General features: G+C 53.4%; 1 protein-coding gene across 2 annotated transcripts in view; it reads right to left on the minus strand.

The window, feature by feature from the left end:
- The window catches only part of LOC116939650 (paired box protein Pax-1), a 31,767-nt gene extending 26,390 nt beyond the window's left edge, over positions 1 to 5,377 (minus strand). The window contains exons 1-2 of one of the 2 annotated variants that reach the window (XM_032948333.2): positions 4,194 to 5,377; positions 1,789 to 2,496 (exon numbers count right to left, since the gene is read on the minus strand). In XM_032948333.2, coding sequence (XP_032804224.1) covers positions 1,789 to 2,496; positions 4,194 to 4,197 — 712 coding nt within the window. In that variant the 5' untranslated portion in view covers positions 4,198 to 5,377. The other variant, XM_032948332.2, reaches the window with a different exon arrangement.
- Positions 5,378 to 11,036: the final 5,659 nt, after the last annotated feature.

Consider the following 11,036-nt stretch of genomic DNA (forward strand, 5'->3'; position numbering starts at 1 on the left):
GTGTTCCCCTTTCGTCTGACGGAGCTCTCGGAATTCCTTGACCACCTTCATCGGTGCCTTTTGTGGGTGGTGGTGGTGGTGGTGGAACTCGAAGGTAGTTCTCAGCGCAACGCTTCAACGACGCACGTCCTTAGCCTCAGAGCCAGGCAACCCGAGGCGTGCGGGCCCAACCTCGGCACCGCTCTCTCTCTCCACGTCACTCAAATATCAAATCGGGCCTCGGTCGGTCCGTCCGCGGACAAATTGGACAAAAATTAGGGCTGTCGCACATCTGCTGCTCACTCCGCTCTCTCGCTCTCTCTCTGATTTGACGCGTGAGACGTGGATTTGAATCTGCTATGTTAGGTCCGACAGGTGAGAGCAACAACAGTCACCAACTTGGTTTGGGGATCAGGGTGAGCAGGAGAGTGCGGCGGTTATACGGTCAAAGGGAGGCCTAGGTTACACGAATCCAGCAATCGTAAAAGCACAAAAAATGTCAGCAGATCAAAGTTAGGAACGTTCAAAAGACAGAACGTTAAGCCAAAATCACGTAAAAGTAACTATCCGAGCGGCAAGAGAACGAGCCATCTGTCTCGCCTACGGCTTGACTACCCCGTACGTTTCCACGGTTGTGCCGTTTGAACTGAATATTGAGCTCGCGAAGAAACATTCGCAGCGCGTCGAGCGAAACGTCGGACATCGTGCCGAACAAAAACACTGCCCGAACGACAGCAACAACAACAACAAAAAAACACATGGCGGAGCGAGCTGCGACCGAGCGTGTGGCTTTGAAATGTAGTTCTGAATTTTAAGAGCTCGCGTACAATTTTTTGTACGTGGGTTGGACGTCGGGCCACAATACATCTGAAATGTTGCAGTCGTCGTCTTGAGTATGAATCAAAACTAACGCGGCACACATTAACGGGTGCTGTAGTCTTATACGTACAAAATTAAAACCTCCCGCGCCACCCTTATAGCCTTAACATACTGTCGGGGGAATGTTCTGTCAGTGAGCAGCTTCACCCATGAAGTCCACGCACGGCACGCCGCACCAGGTACTCGTTTAAGGTTAAGTCTACAGAGGGGAGGCCCAGGACCGGTTCAAGGTTCCGTTCCACACTTGTTGGTCGTGAGCGGGAATCGAACGCGGTGACGCCGGTTTCGTTACGCAGTTCGCTAACGCGACTGCGTGTGTGTGTGTATCATCTGCAAAAAATACCCCCCCACCCTGCATTGCCTAAACATACTCTTTGTGGCAAGTTCTGTTCGTGCGTATGTTGCGCGTATGGTCTATACACACACACATACACACCGACGGTTGATACTAACGGAGGAAGTACGTAAACAACTTGGCGCAGAGATCTGTTGAATAGAGCGCAAATATTGCTACAGCCATCGAGACTTTTTAGTCTGGACGGACGCACGAAATTACTGTCCCGCTCTCACTGCTGAGCGGGCTCTCACTTTGTAAAGAAAGCGCATTGATGGACGGAAAACACAACTATCGCCACCACCACCATCATCATCACTCCATCACCATTACCACATTCACTGATCACCAACACCGCTACTATCACGACCACAATCACCATTATCACCTTCATAAAGCACCATCATCATCATTACAACCACCACCGACACAATAAAATTGCCACCAGCACTGCCGCCACGACCACCGCTTTCACTACCACGACCACAACCACCACAATCGTTATCATCGTCGTCGTTACCGCGAGCACCAACCACCGCTACCACCACCGCTACCACCACCACCACAACTTGCCACTACCGCCACCGGCCGCTCACCTTGCTGCTCAGCCGCCGTCCTGAATCCCAGGATGTCGCTCACTGTGTAGGAGGAGGGCCATGAGCGTGGCAGCCCCGCGGGTATGTGCACGCCCGTGGCGCCGTGCATCGCGTGCGCGCCGCCCTTCCCCGCGGGCCCGTGTCCGTGGTGGTGGTGGTGATGGTGGTGGTGGTGATGCAGCTGCGAGCTCGTGTAGGCCGCGTACAGAGCGCCGTACGGCACCGCGGCCGCAGCTGCGGCGGCCGCGGCCGCCGACTGCTTGCAGGAGGCCATGCCCGACGCGTCCTGCATCTGCGAGCACGGCTGCGACAGGCTGCCGATCTTGTTGCGCAGGATGCGGCTGATGGAGCTCACGGAGGGCACGTTGTACTTGTCGCAGACGCCGTCGGCGAGCAGCCGGTCGCGTATCTCCCACGCGAAAATGCCCGGGTCGCGCTGCTTGTAGTCGCGGATGTGCTTGACCACGTTGGGGGTGGTGACGCGCGGCTTGCTTCCCCCGATGGCTCCCGGCAGGATGGAGCCCGTCTCGTTGTAGCGAGCCAGGATCTTGGAGACGCAGCCGTGGGACACGCGCAGCTGCCGCGAGATGTCGCACGGCCTGATGCCCAGCTGCGCCAACTCGACGATTCGCAGGCGGATCGGGTTTGGCAGCGGTCGCCCGTTCACGAAGACGCCGCCGAGTTGGTTCACCTCGCCGAAGGACTGGTCTGCGCCCGGGGCGGCAGCCACACGCACGCCCGGCGACACGCGAGGGGGGCAACAGCAATGGGGTTGAGCATGGCAATAATAATAATACGTAATAATAATAATGATAACGACAGACAAATAATTATGATTATTATTATAACCGACGCGACCGATCTTCTGTTCCAATCCACCGCGGTTACGCATTTACACGCGAGCGTGTGTGTGTGTGTATGTACGTGTGCGTGTGTGTGTCTGAGTCATGTGCGAATATTGATACCTGGTTCTGAGCTTCCCCTAGGTCGACTCAGCCTTAAATCGCCCCCTAGTGCGGTGTATTAAACATCGCCGCTGTTGGAGACAAAGGCGGCCGGGCGTGGTGTTGGTTCACCCCCATCCCATCGTGTGGCGTGCGTACAGCACTGAGCACCCCCCCCCCTCCACAGTCTGTGCTAGCCCATACGGGGGGGGGTTCCAAAAAGTCGCGTGGCCTCCCATCCGGTGTGTGTGGAGCAACTCGCGGCGCTGTCCGCCTCGCCCGCTGCGTGAGTGAGTGGAGGGTCCCAGCCCACAGATACGGGGGATTGATGCGCGCGTGGCGAGACTCGAGGGGTCGGAACCCGAGAGAGAAAGAGACGGAGAGATCGCGACTCGTCACATTGACGCGAAAAGAGAAGAGTCGATGTTGATGATCACAGCTCTCTCTGCTCGTGCGAGTTACGAGGCGAGTAGAATACCCCGGTGTTTGACTCCGTGCAGCGAGTCACACAGCGCGCGCGCGCGCACACATAGCACGTTGCGCTCTAACGCACGGCGTTCAGAGATAGCACAGAGAGACACGTCGGGTACAATCGACCTGCACGTGGCCAATGTGCGCAGTCACTCTCCTCATGGTGGGGGCACACACAGACTTGCGAGCGACTGTTCCGTTGCAAAAGCCTCTCACTCAACGACTACGCGACGAGGTCAGCGTTACGCAGCCCGCTCTCTGTCGGCGGAAACTTCGCTCACTCAACCCCTGCGGTCGATTCACTTTCCCTTCACTCAAGCCAGCGCCGCAAACGCCGGGGAAGAAGTAACCCGCGCCAGCCTCCCTGTAACCCGTAAACGCAGGCCCATGGCTTGTTGCTGTCTCGCGCGTGCGACCTCCCTCAGTGTTGGCCGGTAAACAGCCGTCATGCTGACAACAGAGTCGCGCGGGTAAACGCAGGAGCCCCGCTATCAATGTCCAGCGGCGGCAGCGGCAGCAGCAGCTGCGGGTGAAGCCGGCTAACGCGTACGAGCGGTGTCCGCGATGTGGAACGCGAGTTGTTGCTACACGGCCGAGCAGACGGGTGCGTGCGCGCGCGCACGTTGAACTTCTTTCGCGCCGTACGTGGCCAGCCGTGTCCCATCGGAGGTGCGGCGAGAGGGCAAGAAACGCGGCGCGGGCAAAGGGACGCGAGTACATCCTCCGCGGGGGGAGGAGGTCGGAACTCAAAATAACGAGAAGAGACACTTCTTATTCTTGTTCGAATTCGGTAAACAACAACAACAACAACTTAATATTTAAAGAGCCGCGCGGGTTTTTTTTTGTGCCGCCGAATCCCTTCCCGGCGCCGCCCGCCTGTGAAGCAGATGAGACGGCGACACAACAACGACGATGACGACGACGACGATGATGATGATGACGACGACGACGACGACGATGATGATGATGACGACGATGACGACGACGTACCCATGTTGACGCAGTCTCACAGCGGCGCCCTCGAACCTCCTGCACGAGTCCCGAGTTCGCGGCGTTCGTTTCGAAGCTGGTGTTTCTGTTGTTGTTGTTGTTGCTGTTGTTGTTGCTGTTGTTGCTGCTGCTGTTGTTGTTGCTGTTCGCCGATCGATGCTTTTTCTTGGTCGCGGCTGTTAAATGTTTTAACGCGAGCGCGCGTTTAACAACAAAAAAAAGAAACCACGCACAAAGACGTCGCCCCCTCGCAAGGAATGAAAGGCCGCTGTGGCTGAACCATTCGTCCAAAGACGGGCGGCTGGCGCGGGGTGGGGGGGGGGGTCCTTGCGAGCGAGGAAGCGAGGCCGCGGGGAACGAGCGGCGAGGGCGGGATATATAGCGAGTCCTGTCGCTGGAGCAGTAAATCCGATCTCCGAGGACAAGAGGGGGGTGGGCGGGAAGGAGAGCTGACGGCAGGAGGAGGGAGGGAGGAGGAGAAGGAGGGAGGAGGAAGAGGGGAGAGAGGTGGAGGCGTGCGGGGTAAGAGGCGAGCCTCTCTCTGGGGCCACTGGTGTCGTGAACCGAGCACGTCACGGCGGCACCCCACCCCAGCCAGACCCCCCCACACACACCCTTCCTCGCACTCCCGCAACTCCCCGCCCCATCCTCTCCACCGCACTCCAACTCTCTCCTGCTGCACGTTGCCTCCTCGTTCACTCAGCCGCCGCAGGAGAGGGTGGGCGCGGCGCGGACGTGCCGAGGTCTCGGGGTTCGCGTCTCCATCGGGGTGCGGGCGGGCGATCGGGCGATCGGGCGGGCGTCTCAACCACGCGCCTGTTGGCAGGGCCCGTGGCTCGTAGCCGGCCCTGTCCGGCACAGAGGGTCCTGAACCTCGCCCAGTGAGCATTCGCTCTCCTCCCACCCTCCATGTCTCTCGCTCTCCCTCTCTCTCTTTCTCTCTATCCACCGCTCAGGTACTGCGACGCGAATCGGGTCAGAGTGAAGAGCAAGAGTTCCCGTCGCGTTCACGCGCCGTTCTCGTCCAGTGTGTTACGGGGTTTCCAATTAAGGTGGAGCGCGTACATGAATTCCTTAGCGAGGTGCGTCTGGCGATCTGCCTGCGCTGGCTGTGATGGGGAGTCTCAATGACGCTCGTTAAGACGATCCAATAGTCGCGCTGCTGTTGGAGGCTTACCTTAGACCAGTGGTCCTTAACCTTTACTGCAGCAATTGTAAACAAAACAAGATAGTATAATATTCTTGGTTCTTTCGGTAAAGTCACGTAGAAGGGACTTTACCGAAATAACCAAGAATATGAATCCCTGCAGTCACGAAAGCTTTAAATAAATAAAAGTATAATGTTAATAAATACATAGGGTCGAACATGGAACAAAGTAGTTGTAACTTACGTGCCCGTGCTTGCTTTGTGTTTTGATTATTTACCTTCTAACAAGAAAATTGGCGATGTCTCACACCCCCAGGGGCTGTGTGCTCCACCAGGTTAAGAAGAACCACTGCCTTAGACCTTGGAGAGATAAAACATGCACACGGGGAATACTCGCAAATACGCCCAGAGACAAACACGTGTTGGAAAGATGAACGTATTCCTTGCGTGTGCATGATTTTTCTTTCTTGTGTTTTTGTTGTTGTGAACAGTTCGCGGTGGAGAATGTTTTAATATCCGGTGGCGGTGCGCTACTCTGGGACGCGTCCGCCGATCGGAGCGGTCCGGTAATTGATGCGCAGAGCGAGATGAATTTCGATGACATCGCAGGACCGCGTGGGAGGCCGTCATCCAGCAGTGGACAGATACAGTTTGTGATGCTGAATGACGATGATGATTATGAAGAAATTATCACGCCTGCCCGCGCACACAGCTGCTCACCTAAGAAATGATCAATTGACTAAAGCTATTTGATTGAATTTAAATTGCATATGAATTCAACAACACGTGCGTTCGTTTTTACACAGGTTCGCGAGAATCCCGTGTGAATACACTTGAAAATCGGCTTCACGTCTGTCCGGCTGTTAGCCTTGCGTTGGTTTGTACTGCCAAATGCTCTTCAGCTATTCTCTCCGCCGCTATTGTTTCAGTCCCTGGCCTACATCGACCAATACATCATTAATCCTAACGGGTTCTCATCTGTTTTACGGTGAAATAAATATATGTAAATAAAATGAAAGGTATTTAATGTTTTAGTCATGTCTGCGATGTTTAAAATACACGAATAAAGACACGGGTGGAGCGGTGGTGCAGTGGTTAACGCTCTGCGATAATAATCCCTGCGACGCGAGTTCGATTCCCGGCCACTGGTTAAACAGCAGTGACGAGTGATATCAGAACCGGTCCTGCCCCCACCACTTCCCACACCCACCCACCTTCAAACCGCCATGACCAGTGTGGTGAAGTATGGTCAAAAATTCCCTTACCCCACCCCATGACCGACAAGGCGTGCAGAGGACTTCAACCCAATGGCGGATTTAGAATAGCTGGGATTTGTATATTTACGCAAAACGTGAATCTCAAAGGCAAAGATCCTCCGTATAGCCTTCAAGAGACTGTTGGGGCAAGTGCTGTTAGCGAGCATCTCTGAAGGCCGACACGGAGTCGACGGCCAATACCACGCCCGGCTGCCCTTGTCTCCCCACTGCTAATGTTTAACACACCCCCACCAGCTACTCATTTGTCGAGTTGACCGATGGGAGGCCTTGGACCGGTCCAAACATCCGCCACTGATATTGATCGTGAGCGGGAATTGAACTCGGGTCGCCGGGCCCGTAGCGCAGCGCGCTAACCAGTGCGCCACCGCTCCCACTGTAAAAAAAAGACAAAGATCCCCCGTATAGCCTGAACAGTCTGTAGGGGCAAGTGCTGTTAGCGAGCACCTATGACGGCCGGCACGGCACACGACGGGGTGGGGAGCCAACACCACGCCCGGCCGCCATTGTCTCCCCAGTGGCGATGTTTACACACCGCACCAGGTACTCATTTGAGGCTGAGTCGACCTAGGAGAGGCCCAGAACCGGTTCAGATAATAGCCACAGGTGTTGACCAAGAGCGGGAATCGAACCCGGGTCGCCAGGTTCGTAGCGCAGCGCCCTAACCGCTACCCCACCGCACACACGCGCAATTTGGCCGCGTTGGCTCTGATCTCGTTTCCCGTCAATGCCGCATTTAAAACACGCACCGCAAATGTTTACGCAGACCACTGTTGCTCGTGATGAGCTCGTATCGCTGATCCAGGTATTCGCGGTTATTATCGCCATTATATTCGCCCCTCGAGTTTGATGCGAGACACGGGGGGGGGGGGGGGGTGGGGTGGTGATCAATGCGGGGGGGGGGAGGATGATGAAGGAGGGGGGTTGATGAAGGGGGGGTTGATGAATGGGGGGTTGATGAAGGGGGGGGGGTTGCTGAAGGGATGGGGGGGATGAGTCGTGAAGACGAGGTGCTTCTCCCTCCTCGTGGCCCGTTCCGTCAGAGTCGTGTCACTGCCCATCCCCGTCACACACAAACAATGTACAACATCAGCGCTCTCAGTGACCTGTGTTATGATCGGGGCTTCATTAATCATCACGCTGCTAGGCTGCCTTGGAGTACAGGGACACTCGGCGTAAGGCACTACCACTAGAAGTGCAATCCACGCATATGCATATTAATCCCACGTTGATAACATAATTTATCATAACAGCCGTTCCGCACTGTTCGGGATAAAAATGAGGCATTGCCTGTGCATCATCACGTACTATCACGTACCATCAAATTCCTTCACGCACCATCACCGCAGTTATCATAGCCACCACAATGACGGCTAATATAACCACTGACGCACTTACAAAGACAAAGACCGCCCGTATAGCCTTAACAGACTGTTGGGGCAAGTGCTGTTAGCGAGCACCTATGAAGGCCAGAACGACACACGAGGGGGTGGGTGACCAGCACCACGCCCGGCCGCCTTTGTCTCCCCAGTGGAGATGTTTACACACCGCACCAGGTACTCATTAGAGGCTCAGTTGACCTATGGGAGTCCCAGGACCAGTTGAGATAATCGTCACTAATGTTGGGCGTTAGCCCGAATCGAACTCGGGTCACCAGGTTTGTGGTGCAGCGCGCTGACCGCTACACTACCGCTCCCCGCAAACACACACACGTGTACACTTACACACACCCATGTATTGATAGATTGTAGTCGTAATAGTAGTATTGTTATATCAATATATCGTGTGCGTGGTTTGTTTTGAGATGTTACAGCGTAGACAGCCGAGCACTGGAACGCGTCCGAGACTTCGTCCGCCTGGGAGATGGAGCGATTAAATCCATGAGCGGATTGCCTGTGGCGGCAGAGGAGGATTATGATGATGATGATGATAGTGTAAGGTATTTGTTTTTCGGTGCACGTCTTGAACAAGTTGAATCCGGCAGATTTTTTTTATTTTCTTGAAGACAAAAAAATTGATATACTATGTGTTATTCGCAATGTGTAACGGTACGTGTTGTATGCATAACGATTATAATGTGTGTATGCATATATATGTATGCATTTATATATATCTTTGTGTATATGTGGAGAAGGGTGGCTAGCCATATTCTAGCTACGGATCCTGGAAATCTTTGTTCGATTCCTGGCAAAATTAAGCGTGTTATGGGTTTCTCCTAGGTGGACTTAGCCTTAAACAAGTACCCGGCAATGTGCCTCCAATGCATGAGTACTATTCCCTGTGAAGCCGAGTTACTCATTTGATACGCGCCCACAACAATGCTAATTTTAACATCCCTTTATCAACCCACTGCATGCTCCACCACACCAGCCAACGCACGTCCTCGCAAACAATGCTTGCTCCGACGGCGTGTTAAGGCAATACGCGGCAATCTTTGTCTGTGTGTACGTGTGTATGTGTGTGTACATGTGTATGTATGTGTCTGTACGTGTGTATGTGTGTATGTGTATATGTGTGGGAGCGGTGGTGGTTAGCGCGTTGCGGTATGAACGCAAACCCGGTCACCTTAGTTCGATTCCCGCTCACGGCCAACACCATTGACGATCCATCTGAACCGATCATGGGCCTCCCCTAGGTCAGCTCCGCCTCAAATGAGTACCTGATTTGGTGTGTTAATATCGCCACTAGGGAAACAAAAGCGGCCGGGCGTGATGCTGGCCACCTACCCCCTCGTGTGCCGTGTCGGCCTTTATAGGTGCTCGCTATGCGGCACTTGCCCCAACAGTCTGTTAAGGCTATAGGGGGATCTCTGTCTTTGTGTGTGTATATGCGTGTATATTTCCATGCATGCAGGCATGTGTTGGCCAAGACGAACATGAACTTGATTCCCTTGAAGTTACTCTGCAGCCATAATGTACTAATTTAAAATAAGGTTATAGTGTGCGCTAAACAGTTTGAATAAAAATACAGTTTTTATATATATGTCGCTGCATGCATATACTGCATATTTGTGATGGGTCAATGGCTATACATACAATGTTTTAGGTTAAACTAAAACATGTACTGTAGAAGGTTTGACCGACTACCCTTTATTTTGGTATGAACGCAATTTGCAGTCATCAAATTGAACTATCGACATGTAGTAGTCACACACAGCATGGATTGTAATTACGGTTGAGAGGTGTCGCCCACTTACTCACACGTGGCCATCCATGGACACACACGATGACACACACGACAAAGTAATAATAATAATGTAATAAATAACACTGCGAAAGATTAATGCACTCACAGCATCTTAGTATTCCCAGTATTACTTTTGGCAATTGCATGCATATATAATATGTAATAGCACAACGGGTTTATATTGGGTGAAGGTTATTACGAAGTATCGCTACCCTTTAGAACCCCCTACACAAAGCACGTGTGCTACGTTGCACCATACGCCCTATGCGTCTCTCAGTTTTAGTACAAAACGGGAAAATGCGTCGCGAATATCTTAAAGGATTATTTAACCCAGCCGAACACGCCTTTTAACAATAAAGAAGGGCGCTTCAAGTGCGCGTGTCCGCATGTTGTTATTCAACGCACGAATGTATACGTAGCACTCTGAACACTGTGTGGGAGGGCGTGCGGGGGAGCGGTGGCGCAGTGGTTAGTGCACTGCGCTATAAACCCGTCGGACCTCGAATTTGGTTCCCGTTCACGGCTAACATCAGTGGCGAGTGATACGTGAACCGGACCTCTCCTCATCGATTCCCACTCGCTCTCACCCTTCTGCCGCTCACCGCCCTTCATCAGCCACACGCATCACCCTTCCCGCTGCGTGGTGAAATATGGCGAGACAATCCCCATGGCTAAACAGCGTGGGAAGGGCTTCGTGATCCGGTGGGTTCACAAAGGGCTGTCCATTAGAGATTGCTACTCGTGAATTCACGAGTAAAAAAAAAACACACATCTCAGAAATGGAAAACGAGACACATCCCAAAGGAATACGCAGCACGGAACAGTCAATATCGTTCTCTAACATGCATTGCATCCAAGAATACTCGTCCCCACTAAACACGTATGAATGCAACAATAAAAAGACAAAGATCCCCTGCATAGCCTTACCAGAGCATTGGGGCAAGTGTCGTTAGCGATCACCTCTGAAGGCCGGCACGGCACACGGCCAGGTGTGTGCCCGGCACCACGCCCGGCCGCCTTTGTCTCCCCATTGCCAACGTTTTTATACATCGCACCTGGTAATCGTTATAAGGCTGAGTCGACCCAGGGGAGGCCCGGAACCGGTTACAGATAATTGAGACGGGAATGGAACTCGGATCGCCGTGTTGGTAGTAGCACTGCGAGTTCCACACAATGTGCACCTATGACATCGATTTAAAAAAAAAATCAATCTCGTCCGCAAGATGTGGAGCCGTC

The sequence above is a fragment of the Petromyzon marinus genome, chromosome 6 (genome assembly GCF_048934315.1).
Source record: "Petromyzon marinus isolate PM22_M1 ecotype Great Lakes invasive population chromosome 6, UKy_Petmar_22M1.pri1.0, whole genome shotgun sequence".
Taxonomy (NCBI): Eukaryota; Metazoa; Chordata; class Hyperoartia; order Petromyzontiformes; family Petromyzontidae; genus Petromyzon; species Petromyzon marinus.